Genomic DNA, 18,570 nt, shown 5'->3' with positions numbered 1-18,570 from the left:
GTCCCCAGCATATTTGAACTGATTCAAGAACCTATGAAGTAAAGCAGAGAAGACATCAAAGTACAGAGACAGAATTAACTCAGCAAAAAGGAGGTTGAAACAATCCACAGAGGAAAATACAGAACATTGTCACAAGTTCAGAAGTAGCAAATTTTCCACGGGAAAGTTGACCAGTTTTAAACTGATGTTAAGTTATTTAAACTATCTAGTTTTCCACAAAGCTGTTCCTGTAGTTTTGATCTGTACACAAAATTTCTCAGAAAAGTTGCAAGACATGACAAGCAACTAAATTGTACTTCCTAATTTCTGCAAATAAGGCAATTTACTTATTTATTACAAAAGCTATTTGGAGTTGAAACAAGCTGAATGCATTCTGAAATGCTATGGAGTTTCCCTTACAACAAAAAATTGCTTTAGTTTTAATTTATACTGTCTTGTTTGTTTTTATTTTTTTCCCAACGGCAAATCATAGCAATTATTTAAAAAGAAAAAAAACTATCTCAAAACTGAACAAACCATAGCTAAATCCGTAAGTACTTGACATTAATATCTCTGTGTATTACTTGCCAACACTACATTACATTTCAGCTTGCCTCGACCATGCAGAATTTAAAAGATGGATATGTTTATGAGCATACCACATAGCACAGACCATGGAAGAACTTACACGAGGTCTTTCTATAGTGAAGGGGAAAAAAGTCTACATATCTGTGTATGGTGCTTGGTCCCTAAATCTTGGCAAGGATACCTGTGTCTGGGGCCCTTGGTTGTTTTAGAGGCTGCACTTCCTTCTCTTGCCGTGAACACAGAAGAGGAAGGGACCCCCAAAATCCTTTTGTATCATGCACCAGGAAGGGGGCATGAGTTCCACTCACTTGCAGGTAGGCAGGATGGTTGGTGGTTGCTACTAAGATAAGGGATTTCTTGCCATTGTGTCGACGTCTGTGAACCACCTTTGACAGACTGGGGAAGACTTTACGAGGCTTAATCTATCTGGAAGACTAAAGGATGTTAAGGACGAGCCTTGTTTCCTGTCAGCAGTGAATAGAGCTGAGTATTAGAGCCCTCTAGTGAGGTTTCTCGGAGTGGATCCCCGCCTCCAGCCCGTGGGGCCGAAGGAGTCACTTTCCTTCCTCGGGGAGAACCGAAATTCCCTTTGGTGCTGCGGGAGATGGCGGGCGGTTTGTTCCCCTCAGGAAAAGGTCCCGCGGGAGCGCCGATCACCTGCGCCGCCGCCACCTGAGCGGCCCAGAGATGCCGGCGGTGCCCCGGCCCGGGACCCCCGGGCACGGAGGGTGCCTGCTCTCGGCCCCTGCGGCGGGGATCGCGCACCCACAGCGACAGGAGCGTGGCGGAGCCCCCGGAGCTGTCTGCTGCCTGGGGAGGGAAGGCAAGAGGGAAGGGAGGGCAGCCTCTTCCTAAAAATACTCCCCGGTCAAATCCCCGTGAGGCAGGGATGGAGATGGTAACGAAAATGCCTTGAATCGGTAGGAACAGTGAACAATCTTCGTGCTTTCCTCATCATCTTGGAATAATCAGCGGAATTAACTGAGGTCGAGGAAACAGGCTCTTGGGTTAGTTGTGGGAGGCTGTGAGAATAGGGGGCAGCCATTAAAAGAAACATGATCGCTATTCATCAACTCGGAAGAGGGGAAAGGAGGAGGGAAAAAAAGAGACCTTCGTGGCTGGAGCTCATACCAACCTGGTCTATCTCTGATCAAGAAGATCCCTGGAAACAAGAAGTTTACAAATATTGTCAAATTGATGCTTGTAGTGTGATTTAAGTTGTCAATCCCGCAGAAGCCCACCAGAAGTTTGGATTCAATAGCCTGCATTTCTGGCTAGTTATTGCCAATCCCCTAAGGCAGAAAGCGCTCTCTCTCTCTGTCTTTATTTTAACCATATGTGCCTTTTGTTGTTGTTGTTGTCTTGTCTGTTAGCAGTGCACTGTGTGCTGAGAAAGTCCCCTTGTGCCGCGGAGCATCTGAGGCGGTCCCCGCAGCCGGGAGTGGGGCGGGGGCTGGGTGGGCACCAGCTCAGGCCCCCCTCCTGCTCCCCCCGGTCCTCCCCCCAGCCGTCTATGTACTCCGCGGGATCTGTGGAGGAGCCGCGGAGGGGGAACACCCCAAATAAATATCGATGCTGGGGGTAACGGGCGTGAGGGTGCTGATGGCAGAAGTGGGTGAAAACTCTCAGCCCCTCGCCCTAGACGGAGAAAGGATAATATAAAAATAATCGGCACCGGCCGCATTAATCGGCTGGGGGGGCTATCGTGTTTCGTGGGGCGCTCGGGAGGTTACAGCGCCTTGAGCTGGGAACACAGTGCCGCCCCCGGAGTCCCATTTCACCGGGGGGCGGCCGGGAGGCGGGGGCGGGAAGGTTCACCGAGGCCAGATCAGTCCCATCAGGCCCCCATCAGGCCCATCTCCTAATTAATACATCTCTTGCGAAGATGTTATTCGAGCGTCTCTGGTCCAGCCGGTGGGGGAAAGGCTCCGTGCTGGAGAGGAGCGGCGGAGCTGCGGGCGCGGGGAGCGGGGCGGGTCCGGGGGACAGAAGCGCCGCTCCCGTCGGCTCCCAGCAGAGTACCCCCAGTCCCCAGCACCCCGCTCCGCACCCACCAGCGTTCTCTTTCAAGCGGAGTTTGTTAGCATAATCGAGTTACTCGCTACATATCTGAAATCCTTGACCCGTCCCCTTGAGGAACGGTGCGTTGCGCGCAGCGAAAGCTTTGAATTATTCCTTTCTCCCCAAATCAGAGAACAACAAGCAATTGTTGTTTGTCTTAATTTAGTTATGTGCAATGATCGTCTGCTGTGTTCTTTTTTTCAGTCGAGACAGGATCATAGTGCTATCTCTGATGGGATAGATTCGGGTTTTAAACAAAACGCAAAAATAAATAAAAGCGTGAATAAATAGCGCGAGGGCGGGGGGGAACAACCCGCGGATCCGGGTTGCAAAACTGCCTCTGGGAATCACGGGTGAGCTTTGGCCCCCTAAAGGAGCCCTAGTCTCGCCACGGAAAAACGTGTGAGCCCGGGGAAACTGAGCTGAGCCCCCGAGTTGGCGAGTGTGGGGCAGGTAGGCCCAGTATCACGGCAAAGGTCGCTATGATTCATTTAAAAAAAAAAAAAAAAAACAAAAAAAAACCAGAAAAACCTAGCCAGAGTAGCACATCTTAATTGCGGCAGGCTTTCGGTCTCAGTAAACCCCACCGGTTTTAAGGGGAAAGCATATTGCCATGCCATCAAAAGGAAAGAAAAAATTCTTGTAAATTAAAAAAAAAAAAAAAAAAAAAAAATAAAGAAAGAAAAAAAAAAGGAAAGAAATAAAGGAAAGAAAGAAACGAAAACTTGGAGTTGTCTGTCATTTTTTTTGCTCTCGCTACAGTTCTCGCCACGGTAGTGGACATCTGCGAGGAAGATGTGTTTTTTTCTGGCATGTGAAAGTTGTGGGATTTACCATTTTTTCGCTACCCTTGCCGATAAAAGCGCCCTTGGAGGGGCCCTGTCTCCCTGCCCTGCCCACGGTGGAGCCGAGGCTGGCTGGCAGGAGCGAACGTGTCCACAGCCCTGTGAGAGCGGGTGACAGGTTTGTCCCGAGCTCAGCTCGGTGAAAAGGATGAGGGGCTCCCCAAAGGCAGTGGTCGAGGAGGCTGGCGGAAAGGTGTCCGGCAGGAGCTTGGGTGAATCGGCTCCCGTCTTTAACAGCAGCGATGCGGGCCTGTAGCCTCCCACCACGGGCTGTTGTCTACAAGGGGACGGTGAAGGCAGAGCCGAAAAGGCGATTTCCAGATAATTGTAGCTCTACTTAGGCACTCACTCGTGAGCACGGAGCAGTTCCGGGCAAGGAAAGGCTCCTCGCAAGAAAACGGGCCGCCCACACCCCGTTCCTCATTCAGTCTGCTTCACAGCTAATGAAAGGAGCGTCGCGATAAAAACCACCTTTTTATTTCACTCGTGTTTCCCAAAGATCGTGTTGACACTGACGGTCTCGCACTCTGCTGCGCGGAGGGGTGAGGCGCTTCCCGAGCGGGGCCTCGGCAAAGTGACAGCCGTGCCCGGACCGGGATGAAACCCCGGCCTTCTCCGCCCGGCGGCAGCGGGGCTGAGCAAATATTTGGGTCGGCTCAGCAAAAACTTTCCACGACAGCTAAAGGGGAGAGAACTGGCAGCAGCCAGGAGAAACGATCTCGTCGGTCCGGGGGCAAACGTGAGCAGGCGATTCGCTCCTCCTGCTCTGAAATATAATGGCAGGGAACGAGAGCCTTCACAAATGCCAAAAAAAACTCCTCTCCCGGTCGCCTGTTTCCCTCGCAAGGCTCTACACTGCGATTCGCCCCGTGCCGCGGCTTTGCAGCCAGTATCTTCTCTGACTTCCAGCACGTAGGAAAGTTTTTCTCTTTCCCTAAAGATAAAAGCAGTTATGCAGAATTTGGATCCAGATGTCACTAATTTACAAATGCTCTAGGACGCAAGCTGATACAGGGTGCCCGGGAAGGGGGTAGCCCTGCCTCTGCCCAGCTCTCTGGGAAGTGAACTTACGTTTACATGCAAGCTGCAGCCCGGCTGAAGCAGCCTAAAGTGAAAGCGCCTGCGGAGGAGCTGGAGTGTAAACCCTGTACTCACATTTTAGGGTACTAAGAAGACTCTTTTTCAGGTCTAAATCTATGCAACAGGTTTTGGCATCTCCTTTCCAGCTAGGGCTAACAGCTGCTCCCGTTCAGATTCAACCACTGTAGTTGTGAGACGGAAGGAGAGGAAGAGGAATCAGGTATATATATCCCTAATAAACGTGGGGCGACCGAGCATGGTAGCGGGGAGGCGGGAGACACAGCTCAGACCTCGCTAGCACTTTTCATTATTTCCACGGTCCCCATTCCGGGAGGGAGCGGAAGGCACACGGTATGTGCGCGCAGAGGTCGGGGACAGGAGAGGGGATTTGTGTTTCTGTTGCTGTTTCTGCTCAGAGCAGTGTTTGAAGGGGAGCGGTTGTCCCATCCCGTCACTGCTCGCTACAGCTGCGGCCGTGAACTATCCGGCAGCTTAGGTCGGCTAGGAAGCGCTGGGGTTGGGATGCTTTCGTTTACAAACAAGCACAGTTTGAATCCTGCGGAGATCGGCCGGAATCGAGGCACTAAACAGTCGAGAGCTCATTTTGTAAAGGAACGGAGGGACCATCATGCGAGGGGGCTTTACCGACCCATCACCAACATGCCCAATTTTGTTTTAAACGAATTTGAGTTGTTCTTTTCTCGACCTGAAAAAGAAGCCTCTATTTTCCTTCCCCGGAGGAACCAGGGCGGGAACCGCCCGCTTGCCACTGTTTCCTTACGGCAGCACTCGTGAAAATGCCGGCCGGACAGGTAGGAGGACACGCAGCTTCCACAGCGGAGTGCACCCGAGAAAGTACGAGCGTACGCCGCGGATATGCACAAGTGTTCGGACATGCTGGGAGCTGGACACGGTTGATCCGCTGCCCCCTACCCCGCCCTCTTCCTCCTCCTCCTCCTGCCTCCCTCCCCCGCCGCATTTCCCCTGGCCGCAGCCCTGGCGCGGCTCCTCGCCGGGAGCCGCCGCCGCCGGGAGCCGCCGGGCTGCGCGCCGCCGCCCCAGCCTCGCCTTCCCCCGGGGACGGCCGCTGCTCCCGCCCGGGCCGGCACGGAGGCTCGGTCCGGCTGCCGCGGAGGCTCAGGCTGAGAGGCGGGAAGCCGCAGTCCGGTCTCTTGTGGCTTCGCTAAATCCCTGACGCGCCGGGGCGGCTGAAAAGGTACCGTGGCAGGAACCCACAATTGCAGAGACCTCTCCTGTCAGGACTGCAAACAGCGTAGAAAGAGCTTGTGGGATTAATCATTGTTTCTCAGCAAAAGGGGAACATAACAGGCCATGGAAGGCACCCTGAGTTTGTGGCCGGGAGGCTCCTCCCGAGTGCCCTCACCTGGGCGATCCCCGGCGCCAGCCTCCGCCCCGGCGGTCCCGTTTGGCCGCCACCCCGTGCGCCGCTCCCGAGAAGGCACGGCGGCTCCCTTAACCCGCTCATCGCACCCTCTCCCTCGACCTTGCAGCTTGCACAACCTCTCTCCCTCGCCTTTCACTTTGTGTAGACCGATAAGGGACGGGAAACAATGCGAGTCCCTGCCCCACAGAGTCGGTAAACTTAAAACGCCGCGTGCAAAGGGCACGCGTGGGTGATAAGGGTCCGTTTAATCAAGCGAAGTGTCTCTAACTTTTGCACTTTTACGCGTGTTCCTCTCCTGGATGAAACACCCCGACACGCTCTTGGAAATCGAGCATAAATAAATGTGCAGCATCCCGTGATCACAGATGCCAGCGCCCTTCACGCCGGAGCGTGGTGGGGCACGGCCGGCTATTCATGGAGAGGCAGTCCCTCTCCGGCCCCGTATCATCGTGCCTTCTTCTCGCTCCCGGGCAGGTACGAGAAGCGTAATGGGATCCCAGGTCATGAACAGCGTCTCCATTGTACATGAGAGGCCCCTTCCTTATAAAACTCTCTTAACAGTGGTTACTGGGCGCTGGGGAGGGGGGCTATAAGGGAACGTATTTAGAAATAAAGTTTTCTGCAAGGGCCGGAGACGGGCTTTTCCCCCCAACCGCAGCCGCGGGTGCCAGGGACGGCAAAGCCCGCTGTCCAGAGCGGCAGGGCCGGGATGGGGCTGCGGGATCCAGACGGGGCGGAGGGGCCCGGCCGGGACGACGGCTCCGTCCCGCCGCGCCGCAGTGCCCTGCGGCGAGGAGCAGGGGCCCGGGCTCCGCGCTTTGGCGCTTCCCCTCTCCCCCGATGGGCGCCTGCAGCGTCAATCACGACGGAAATTTCTCCCTCGCTAGCTAATATCTCAGCTCGCAGGGCCGCCTCTGAGTGGATCTGAGCAATCTGTCAGCCCAGCCGGGGAGCCACCTCAAAACAGATCGGGTTACCCCTGATTGACAGCGTCACCATGGCAAATAATTTGACTAAAACTATTGTCTTCTCCTGGCAGTCCCCGGGTCAGATAACCGGACCAATCACAGCGCGGATAATCACTTTTCATGCCAGCTTAGAATAATATTATTTAAAAAAAAAAAAAAAAAAGGAGCGAGAGAAAGAAAGGGGGGGGAACTCCGAGAGGGAGAGGAGCGAGTGAGCAGGGCTTTAGCACTATATTATGTGGGATCTGGCGTTGGGGGGTGGGGGGGGAAGCAGGGAGATCCCAAACCGGCAGCCGAGGGGGGTGGGGGTGTGAGAGCCGCGGCCGCTGCGAGCGCTGCAGATAGGAGACAAAAGAGGCACGAAGTTACTCTCGCAACTTGGACTTACAAAAACGAGGCGGCGGCCGGGGGGAAAAGTCGCCCGCGCTCGGGCTCTCGAGACTTTTTTCGTCGCTCTTCGCATTTTTTCCCCGGCTCCCGCGACCGCCCCGGGGCCGGGCGCCGCCGATGGCCGCGGCCCCCCGCGCCCGGCCGTGACGCCCAAGCGGGCCCCGCCGGGCGCCGCCGCCCCGGGGCCGGCCCCGCATGCCGGGCGCTGCCCGCCGCCCCGCGCCGCTCCCCTCTATGCGGCCGTAGGGCGCGCGGCGGGGCAGGGCTCACCATGTCGATGCTCCCGACTTTTGGCTTCACCCAAGAGCAAGTGGCCTGCGTCTGCGAGGTGCTCCAGCAAGGCGGCAACATCGAGCGGCTGGGGCGGTTCCTCTGGTCCCTCCCTGCCTGCGAGCACCTCCACAAGAACGAGAGCGTCCTGAAGGCCAAGGCGGTGGTGGCCTTCCACCGGGGCAACTTCCGCGAGCTCTACAAGATCCTGGAGAGCCACCAGTTCTCGGCGCACAACCACCCCAAGCTGCAGCAGCTCTGGCTGAAGGCGCACTACATCGAGGCGGAGAAGCTGCGGGGGCGACCCCTAGGGGCGGTGGGCAAGTACCGGGTGCGCCGCAAGTTCCCGCTGCCCCGCTCCATCTGGGACGGCGAGGAGACCAGCTACTGCTTCAAGGAGAAGAGCCGCAGCGTCCTCCGAGAGTGGTACGCCCACAACCCCTACCCGTCCCCCCGCGAGAAGCGGGAGCTGGCCGAGGCCACCGGCCTCACCACCACCCAGGTCAGCAACTGGTTCAAGAACCGCCGGCAGCGGGACCGCGCCGCCGAGGCCAAGGAAAGGTACGGCTCCCCACGGCTCCCCCGACGCCCGCGGCTCCCCGACCCCGGTGGTGGTCCCGAGCCTTCCTCTCTGTCCCGGCCCCTGCTGCGAAAGGCCCGCCGGGAGGGGACGGGCTCTCCGCCTCGGGGGCGCCCAGAGAACCAGAGGCGAGCGAGCTGGGCGCTCGGCGAAGGCGTCTGTCCGCCAAAAGTAGCCCCGGGAAAGGCGGCCGAGACCCCTTCCCCACGGACACCCCACTCCCCACACAGCCGGCGCGGCGGCCCCGGGGCAGCCCGTGCTGCCCGGGGCGCTTCACTAGGGCCGGCGGCGACTCCTGGTTAAGCAGCGTTGCCGCCTCCTCCCCGCCGCAACCCGCTGTGGAGCCCAGCCAGGCGCCGTGGCCGGAGGTGCCGGTGCGGGTCCGCGGCCCGTCGGGAGAGGCCGGCGGCTGCGGGGCCCAAGGACAAGGGCTCCGCACCCCGCACAGCTCAGAGCGTGTCCTTGAGGGTTACCCCGGTGCAGAAAGGGACAGCCGGGGGGCAGCCGGCAACGCGTGGGTCTGAACGCTGGTAGCAAACATGTCCTCTGTCGTGGTCTCCTGGCGTGCGGCCGGAGACCTGGACAGGGACTGAGTGGAGCAACTTCTTTCCTCGCTCATGACATTGCAGTTCTTGTTTGCTACCGAGCAAGGTGCTCATGAACGCATGTCAGTAGGTGTATGTTCTTAGGCCGAGTATGACTCTGCATCTGTGTTTTTCACGTTAAGTGGAGTGAAGGGACCATTAATCGCCGGGAAGAGGTTAATGCCTACATCCCTGGCTATTCGGGTTGACTTTTCCATCAACAGTCCCTGTGCCTTAGGAAGACGGTTCGAAGAAGCAAAAAGGGTCCTCTTACTGCTTTCACTAGTTCACTGGCTTGCCCAGTCTGTACAGTCGTATGATGGTATGATCTGCGCGGTTAATTAGCAGCTCAGAAATCTCCTGTAGATCCGCGCCTCCGAGGAGAATTCTATCTTTGGTTTCTGCCGACCGTGCTTTGGAAACGGGCAGCGCCGAGGCCGTGCTGTTGTGCAGCCCGGCAGATTCAGGCACAGATTTGCTCTATTCATTTCCCGAAATGGCGCTAGCGCTTTAATTTTCCTTCAAATCCTCGCAAGTGTTGGTTTTACGAGATGTTAGAGATCTTTTTTATTGCTGATAGCAGGGACTCACCTTCAAATATCCAAAGGAAATGAAGGTTACACTTATTCCATTCCTTTTTTTTTTTTCCCGGGGAATCAAATTTTAAAGGTCTCCAGAGACAAATAAGATTTTTGACATTGAAAAATACACTCAACCTAATATTACACTCCAGACGCTGGAAAACAGACCGTTCATGGGATTGCCATCCATTCAAGGAAACTTGTTCAAACAGAGCTTTCTTGTCTGTTTTTATTTTTTTGGCACTAAGTGTCTCCAGCCACATCCTGCAGCCCTTAGTGAGGAAAACCCGCCAGTGCAATGGCTTAACTTCTCTCGACCAAATCCTGCAGGATAGGGCCCCTCTGCCAGATAGTGTGTTTCAAAACTTCCGCAGAAGCTTTTAAATAGACTTGCATTGCCTTCAGTATTTCAGGCAGAACGGTGTCTAAACTATTTCTACGAGGGCTGTGTCTGGAGGCCTTGCCTGGACAGCAGCCCCGACCAGCTCTTGCCACTCACATTTCCGAAAAAAAACCCCATATATAGATATATAAATATATAGATATATCTGCAAGGGCTTGGCCAGCCTCCAGCGATTTCTTGGTATTTACCGGGTGATGAATTTCGAAACTATGTCCTGCCTTTCCGAGCCTTTGTTGGCAGGCGCACCGGTGGTGCCGGCTGCCCCCGCCGCGGAGCCGTGCGAGGGCCATCCTGGCTGCGCCCACGCCGCCCGAGGAGAGGACGGAGGAGCAGCGGCGGGCGTGCCAAGTGTTTCCCGCGAGGGTCGGGGAAATCAGCGGGTTAACTCTGTTCGCTTTCCTTATCGTCCATATTGGGGTATGTTTGGAGCTTTAAGCTCAGGGCGAGGGGGGAAAGAAAAAAACATGTCCAGTTACTTAAGCAAAAGACTTTCCCTCCTGATGTGAGCCCGGGAGGTTGTTCTGCTGCACGGAGCCATCCTGCCTGCAGCTCGTCGGGCTTTGGCCTTCCCAGGAGAAATCATGGCCGAACATCTCTTCAGCTCCTAGAGCAGTTTTAAAGTTAAAAAGTCTTTTTTTTTTTTTTTTTTTTTTTTTCCCCCTTGTAATGTGTTCCTCCCTTCCTTTCCGCCCCCCTCCTCATGCTGTGCAAACCCTTTGGAAGCAGAAAATTACGGTTTGGCAAAGTGACACTTTCCACTGGGCTAGTGAGAGACTCTGTTTACAAGCTCAGCGGACCTTAGACCTAAGTGCCAGATGAAGAGGCCTTGGAGGCTTGCAGAGTTTTTAAACCTACTGTTTTTGCACTCCCCTCCGCTCGCTGCTCCCCGGAGCCAGCTCCCCCCCGCCCCCGCTCCCGCGGTGCGCACCCCGGAGCGACGGCCACATGGTGATTTCCCTCCCTCTTTTGTGTTTCCTATAGGGAAAACAACGAGAATTCCAACTCCAACAGCCACAACCCGCTCTCGGCGTCAATGAACGGGAATAAGACAGTTTTGGGGAGCTCAGAGGACGAGAAGACGCCGTCAGGGACCCCGGATCACACCTCCTCCAGCCCCGCGCTGCTGCTCAGCTCCAACCCCGGGCTGCAGCCCCTGCACGGCCTGGGCCACCCCCAGGGCCCCAGCGCCATCCCCGTGCCCAGCGCCGACCCCATGCACCACCACAGCTTGCAGGACTCCATTCTCAACCCCATGTCATCTAACTTGGTCGATCTGGGCTCTTAAAACCGTGTACACGCTCCCTCCCTCGCGCCAGCCCTCCTTTACTCATTTTTTTCCTTTTTTCCCCCCTTAATCTTACCAGGGACTTTGAAAGCAATGACAAACACTTTAATGTATATGTTGTGCCCTTTGGCAGCAGGCTGGCTGCAGGTTTGCAAGGTAGTGGACTCCGCTGATGTTGTGAAAAGCCTTAAGGGTTGCTTACAGGCGTTTTCAGGTGTGTAAGGACTGTTGGACAGGAGCCGTGATTTTCACGGCTGGCTGTAAGGCTGATCGGTGTAGCAGCTCATTCCAGCCTTAACTTCACGAATCTCTCAGTGGTGTCACTCGATCGGGCCGGTCTGTGTGGGAAGAGGCACATCGTAATTTTTTTTTTTTTCGGGGGGTGGGGAAGAAAGGGGAGCGCAAGGCTGCTGTTGCCATGCCTGTTTGAAAGTTACACATCGCTCCCGTTATTCTATTATAGTTATGTATCCGTGGCAGGTGTACGATGTACAATTTCAACTAAGAATTCAAAAGTTGTAGTCAAGATATAGCAGCAACACGCGCTCTAGGCAGACTCCGTAATCTTCTTGTAGCTGATGCTATGCAGAGAGACAGCTTCTTTGGCCTTGTCCATGTGGTGCTTTCGCCATTTGCTGGGTGGGAAAGGAAGTGATGGCCCGGCTCCGGCCCGAAGGAAGGAAGAAGTAGATTTTCCCCTCGGTGTGCAACGAGGGCTGAAGGGGGCTTTAAAAAGAAAAGAGGAATTGCTGCTCAAGTGTAGACCTAAACGACAGTATCAACCGCAAGTCACTCACCTTAGTTTTGTTTATTGTTTATATTATGTGAATACATTATTTGGAAAATATTTCTGCTTTTATTTTATAATAAAATTTAGAAATTTAACTCGGCGTATGGTTGCTTCTCTCGCCCGCGGGGTGTTTTCGGGCTCAGTCCTGAGCGGAGCAGAGCGGGCGTCCTGGTGGGGACGCCGGGAGGGCGGTGTCGGGTGGTCAGAGCCCCGCCACCCTGCCCCGTTTGGCCCGGGCACGTCGGGCCCCTTGCCGGCCCGGTCCGGGGAAGCTGCGAGCGCCGGGGAGAGCTGAAGTCGCCCTGCGGGAGCGGAGAGCCAAGGGCACGGGGAGAGACAGGCGGTGAGGGCCCAGAGGGAAGAGGAGAGGTCGCCCACCTGCTTCCCGAGGGCACGGCCGTACAGGCGGCAGGCTTTTCTGCCCCAGTGTCCGCCTGCCCCGGCAAAAAGCCGCCCCCTCTCTCCCCACCTCGCCCTGAGGGCGGGTGGGCAAACCGAGCGTGGCCAGACCATGCTCCGGGGTCCAGCACGGCTGGGCTGCAAACGCCTTTCCGGCGCCTGCGGGAGTGATGCTGGGAAAGGGATTTCTCTATTCCTCTCCTTTTTCTTTCTTTCTTTTTAATTTCCTTTCCTGTAAGCACCGCGTGGCAAGAGACAGGCAGGTTGCTTGCCAGTTTGCCCCTTTAAGAGAGCTCAGGACCCTTGCAGCTTGCACCCTTGCTATTCGTCTTCGCTAGAAGCCGAATGTGTTACGTGCTTAAAATGTTCTCAGAGCTTGCAAAGGGTTTTATATCTTCCTTTTGGTTTTTTCTTTAAATCTTTAAAATAAATTTCTTGTGAAAAATAAACCGAGAAAACGATATGGCTTCAAGCGGGATAGAAGTATGTGTAAATCAGCGAAGATCTTGTCCAGGTTTCAGATGCTGGCTGAAATTTCAATCAGCGGGAGTATTGTGCGGGCAGTGTCCTAATTTGGTGTAATCTGGGTCTGGATTAGCGCCTCTGTGCATTTGCGGGTGTCCGCGAAAAGCACATTTCTCTGAGGTCCCGTTAAAAGCCTGTAGGAGGGAATGTATGGATGTCGGTAATGGGGAGACTCGGCCTCCGGAAAAAAGCTCTCCCTTAGTCGCCGTTATAAATCCAGTTTCCTCGTTATGCTGGGGTGCAGCGGGGCACAGTATTTTATCGGAGGCAATGTGGTATATTTGAGTTTGTGTTTCCCCCACTTCTGCTCTTTGGGGTGATTTTTACAGTAGCAGAGATGATGTGGATGATGCCTGTGCTGTGGGAGCATACCAGTGTGGCCTTACGTGCATTAGGGTCTAAATAGAAGATCCTGTTATTGCCAATGAGAGGCATCTAATATTTTAGCTATGGATTTTAATTCTTTGAAAATAAACATTTTGCAAGTAGAGGAACCACTGCTTCCTAGAGCTAGAGAAGATCTCTGCTCCCTGTAAAATAACACACGCAGTGGTGCAATATTGCAAAGAATTAATTAATTGGCTAGTTAATTATTTTGTATTTTTGTAGATAAAAATGAGTTTGGGAAGAAAAACAGAATGTCTGGGTTAATAAAACATGGCCTCGAAACCGAAATAAAGCCTTAAGGCTTTGCCTGCTGGAGAAAGAAAAAATGAGAAAGAGTAAAGCCAAGATGGGGAATATTTAAAGAGGCAGTATGAAAACAGGATGGGGTTTACGTGATTAATAAAAGGTCATATTGCACAGAGGAGGCAGAATTCGATCGGGGAAAGTAAATTGAGAGCTGACACGGTGAGAAAGGCCCTTTGAGAGACTGGGATCTGTGAAAACTCATGTACATTTCAGTGAGGATCATTTATATATGGAGAAATTAAGAGAGGGCTAGTCGCTGAGGCCAGTTAAAGATGGCTAGAAACAGAAATCATGCAGTAAGGAAAAAAATCTGCAGGTCAATCTGGCATTAAGGGCGCACACAGCTCAAAGCCCCAATGATGGGACGTGTGTAATGCAACCTGAAAACCCGAACATGTTAAGACTCATTTTATCAGACCATACTTGCCTTAGTACTGATGTTTGGTAAATTAGTCCAAATCCCTCCAATTTTCCACGCACAAAAAAAGTTCCTGATAGAGGAATATGCCGAAACTGACGTGACTAATCCTTGGTTTTAAACAGATTAGTTATGATTCACTAGCATTAGGTTACATGGGACATATCTCATCTCAGGGTTAGTTGTTCCTGGGGTGCCCGCGTGGGTTTCGGGGCATAAATCAAAAGACGGTTCGGTTCCGGCAGGTTTTGTCCATGAAACTCCCCCTGGCTATCCTCGGACTGAGGCCAGGATGTGGCGGGCAAACTGCACGGCCGATCCCCTATAGCTTGGACGATTTGGGGAAGAACCACACTCTCTGTCTGTGTCATATATGCACACACACACCCCTTTATATACATACACACGCCTATATATGTATGTATGTTTACATATAATATATGTGTAAGCAGTAATTGCCCTCGAACTAAAATCTTACCAAATTACACAATGTATTCAGCATTTGCGGCCCCCCAAACTGTGAATGGAGCCATTCCTTTAGGTAGCAGGGAGCTGAATATTCACGTGTACCAGGGCAGAATTTTTTTCTGCTGTATTTTACTGTATGAGCGTTCACGGACCTGGTGCTGCGCCAAAGAGAGCCGTGAGAAAAATAGCTCATTTGAGACAGAAAACGGTTCTGTCCATCCTGACAAAGTGCAACTCGTCACCCTGACGGGGAAATACTGATGGATGCGATGAGAGAGCATCCCGACAGGCTACTGGAGACGTGGCACATTTTCCGACACTTCTGGGGACAGGTAGCAAGTTTATAGGAGCAAGAGCCTTCCTATGTGTAGGAAAGCGTATGCCAGAGCTTGCTGGCTGAACACCTTCCATCTACGAGCCCTTGCAGGCTCTTGGGGGTAACCAGGACTCTCATCTACAAGGCTGGGTGGCTGCATTCTCCTTTGGATAATATAAGCCGGTTTGGAGACACTCGACATGATCCACAGGAGAGAAGTCGCCCGCTCGGCGTGTATTTGTGGGCTACCCTGGAGAAAGATACTTCGCCTCTTCTCCCCAGACCCGGTGCAGCAGCTTGGGCCTAACCAAGGTCTCAATGTGTGTTTGAGGGGGGCTGCTGCAGCCCCGGAACGAAAAGCCTTGGGAGTGCCCCTGCCTTATCCAGCGATGTTTGTGTAAGGCACTGGGGCTCCTGTTACCAGACCCGGAAACAAAATCTCTTGCCTTCTTTAGGAGAAACAAATGCAGCCCAGTATGAGCAGGCTTTTGCCTTGAACAAACCCTCACTTGAGCATGACAAATAATGTAGGGGGGTGGCGATGAAAACACTGGGCACTGGTCCTTATTGCAGAGCTCTTTAACGTCTTCTGCTTAGTGAATCAAAACGCTGAGGCTCAGGCAGCCAAGAAAAATATACTGAAGGGAACTTTCAGTGCTTCAGTACACAAGGAAAAGGTGAGGGTTTTGTCTGAAGGAGAGTAGCTCTGGGATTTGGAAAAAATACATAAACCTCGGAGCTGGGCTGCGGGATAACATTCTTCCTATTTTGCTGCGGGGAGTGGTGCTCAAAGCTTTCCCTCCGTGCATCGAGGAGGCGCCTCCTTGCTCGGGAAGAAGGTCCATCCATTACCATTAAAATAAACGGGAGGCGGGTGTTATTTATTAGCGATTTTTTTTTTGCCGGGCTTGGGTAAGAACGCTCCATCTCAGCTCTAAATATCAGATCCGCCTTTATCCGGAGTCCCGGTGTGCAGCTGGCCGGCAGACTACCTCTAGCCCAAGTAGTGTAGGAAAAAGAAAAACAAAAAAAGAAAAGAGAGAGAAGGAAAGAAAATAATCACTTTTAACACCCCCCCAAAACAAACAACCAAACAACCAAACAACTAAACAACAACAAAAACAAAAAACAAACAAAAGCAAAAAAACACCACCCAATCAGACACACGTAAACAAATTGGGACCTCATCAAGAGTTTGGGACGGAGAGGTTGGTTTAGCTAAGGTGGACGGACAGGTAAAATGTCAAATCAGCATACAGTGCTGGTAAGGAAAGGATGGTAGGAGAGGAGAAATCACTTGGAAAGATGAAAATCGCACATGTGCTTCTGATGACCCCATCAGATGCGAAGTCCTCCAGGAAATACATATTTGAAACAGCCAGGAAAAACAAACATGCCTTTTATAGACTTACTTGTCCCGCCATGAAAAATGCAAACCTCGGTATGGTGCGTGTGTACCCAGGGGGTGGGAGGAAGGAAGGGGGAATAGATTTTGTAAAGAATCCGTTGAAAGCCACCTTCATCAGGAATATTAATTTGCACTGCCCTGCTCTCCAAAAATATGCTGCATGAAAACCGAGGCAGCATTTGGATCTGACGCGTGTAAGACGAATATCTGAGTCTGAAAAGTGACTGTCAGGAGCTCGTCTGGGCGTCAACCCAGGCAAGACCGGCTGGCAACAGGGAGGAAGAAAAAAACCGGGGTGTGTGAAGAGTTATAAAGAGGGACTTTATCAAGACTACAGTTTTTTGCAAAGTTGGACAAGGTCCAATAAATCATATTGGAAGAGCGATTTCTAGTCGTGCAGGAGTTTGGGTCTGGGCAGAGGTACTCCCAACCGCGCCGTTCCAAAGCGATGTAGTCGTGCTGAAGATCGGGGGAGAGAGCAGGGAATTCGATCAGAGAGAACTTTAGCAGTAAAGGTTTCATCGTTCCTCCTCCCGAACCCCGACCACCCTGTCCACGGAGCCGAACACAGCGCGGGCAGGCTCCGACGGGACATCTGATCCCGCTCCCCACTTTCCTTCCCGTTCCTTCCCACCTCCTCCGGAAGGTGACCATCTGTTGTCTCCGCCGCGGGGCTTGGCTTTTGCCCGGTGCTTTGGAAACGCCGGCGGCAGGTGCCCCGGGGGAAGTGGCCCCCTCGGCGTGGGGACACACGGTCCTTCAGGAGCGGCGAAGGTGCACGGCCAGTCTGTCACCCGCGGGTGAGACATCTCTCCCTGCACAGCTGGAGTGCTGCCGCGAGGGGGGCAGGTGACTGAACACCTCTGGTTCAATGGCATGCGTTTGATTGAAAGTGACTAAATACCGTCCTCTTTTTGTCACCGGGGAACTGCGTGACGGGTCATTACCAGAGATCGAGGTAGTGACTTCCTCGAGTAAGGCCCGACCTGACAACCGAGCAGGGCCGCTCCGGGACCCCTCTTCCATTTCCCCCGACGCCGTGGAACCAAGCGGCCGTCGGGGGCTGTCCGTGCCGCGGAGCGCCCCGGCTGTTCCCGACTGTCGGGGCACGCCCGGGTCAGGAGCGGGATCTGCGCCCTGCAGCCCGTTCCTCCCGGCCCGCGCCGCTTCGCCGCCCACCACCAAAGCCGGGGGAGCGGGGCAAGGGCACGGCCTCCCCTGGGCACAGGGGCTCCCGGAGCCGGTGAACGGGGCTCCCAGGCTGCTGCCGGGCCAGGGACGGCTGGGTTTCTCTCCGTGCTCTGAGACATTCGGTTACCCAGGAGCCCAATAGCTGCTCGGGGCAATGCACCGCGCAGCGAGCGAGGCCGCGGCTGGAGCGGGGGAAATGAGGGGACATTGAAAAATTATGAAGAGTTTGGGACATCGTTCTTAAGACCGTGTCGAGAGCACACCCAACAAAAATATCAACAACTGGAAAGGCAGGGCAGTTAGGAAACCTCCCGGAACCAAACGAAACCAGACGTGGGGAAGAGAGGTGTCGGCAGGGCTGAGTAGGGCGCGGAACTGGGCGGCGGGGGCCCCACGGGTAGCCGTGGAGAGAGTGGCGTGGGATTGGGCTTTGTCCCTGAGTAGGTCACCTCGCTGCTTCCCCGAATTAGTGGATGATCCCACGTCACTGGCGCTTTTAGCAGAAACCGAAGCGGTCAGAGGGAAGAGGAGTCGCTGACTGACACGGGGCTCTGCTGCTGCGGGTGTGTGCGGATGCGGCTCCGTTTCCCCGAACGTGCCCAGAAAATCCTTTCTCCCTCATAGCTGCGGCAAATCCCCGCAGGTGTGGTGTCTCTACAGTGTGGTTTCTGTCGGAGAAAAGTCCCAGATCCCTTTTAGCTTAGAGAGGTTTTTTGTTCTTTTGTTTTTTCGGGTGAGACTGGCACAGCCAAAGGGACGATGTTTCCCACCTATCGGGTATTTGAGATCTGATGGCCGGTCTCCGAGATACCGTCCCCATGGGGGATCTGCGTAGGTGAAGGGAGGCCAGCCGCTGTCCTGTAATTACCCTAAATCGAGTGTATTTATTATCTCGACAGTGTCGGTAGGAAGGGGTCGCTCCTGCCTCCACATCGCCCCGCTGGGGCACAACGGGGAGCTCTGTCCGGGGCGCGTAGGCTCCCCAGCCTGCCCTTGACCCCCGCCACCCTTAGAGGACACAGAATGCCCCTGCCATCGGCGCCGAGGGTTGCGTTGCGGGGGGACCCCACCCCCCCCGTAAGTACCCAGCGGAGACCCGACTCCCCCTCCCCGGGCCCGGCGCTGCTTGTATGGGCTCGCTGGAGCCGGGGCAGCCCTGAGAGACGCAGAGAGCGGCTGCGGTGTTAGAACGAGGGAAGGCTTAAGCCTGCTGCCTACCCGCTCGCTTGGCATGCGTTGCCATTTCGATGGTATCTCGCTTTTGGAGTCATTTTATGGCTGGAGGAAATCTAATCCAGTGAAGAGAAAGGAAGAGAATACTGTTGGCATTGAATGAACTCCGT

The 18,570-nt window shown here is 54.1% G+C and overlaps 1 protein-coding gene and 1 long non-coding RNA gene across 3 annotated transcripts in view; one reads left to right on the top strand and one right to left on the bottom strand.

The window, feature by feature from the left end:
* Positions 1-7,841, bottom strand: part of LOC104685687 — a 28,996-nt gene extending 21,155 nt beyond the window's left edge. Inside the window, exon 1 of one of the 2 annotated variants that reach the window (XR_005604284.1) lies at positions 7,587-7,841. This is a non-coding gene — a long non-coding RNA (uncharacterized LOC104685687). Of the gene's footprint in view, positions 1-7,314; positions 7,434-7,586 lie in introns of those variants that run through there. The other variant, XR_005604285.1, reaches the window with a different exon arrangement.
* SIX2 (SIX homeobox 2) lies at positions 7,496-11,904 on the top strand. The gene is made up of 2 exons (XM_039569822.1): positions 7,496-8,147; positions 10,716-11,904. Exons 1-2 carry the CDS (start codon positions 7,588-7,590, stop codon positions 11,017-11,019), a joined length of 864 nt encoding a protein of 287 aa, XP_039425756.1. The 5' UTR covers positions 7,496-7,587; the 3' UTR covers positions 11,020-11,904.
* The last annotated feature ends 6,666 nt before the right edge of the window (positions 11,905-18,570 follow it).

This window comes from Corvus cornix, chromosome 3 (genome assembly GCF_000738735.6).
Source record: "Corvus cornix cornix isolate S_Up_H32 chromosome 3, ASM73873v5, whole genome shotgun sequence".
Lineage (NCBI taxonomy): Eukaryota > Metazoa > Chordata > Aves > Passeriformes > Corvidae > Corvus > Corvus cornix.
Note: the sequence above shows the minus strand (reverse complement) of the source record. Positions and strands in the feature narration are given on the sequence as shown.

Excerpts from the sequence above, each read along its gene's own strand:
- SIX2 (XM_039569822.1), top strand. The coding sequence starts at position 7,588 with ATGTCGATGCTCCCGACTTTTGGCTTCACCCAAGAGCAAGTGGCCTGC. Across the intron at positions 8,148-10,715 it reads GCCGCCGAGGCCAAGGAAAG|GGAAAACAACGAGAATTCCA; the intron begins GTACGGCTCCCC and ends TGTTTCCTATAG.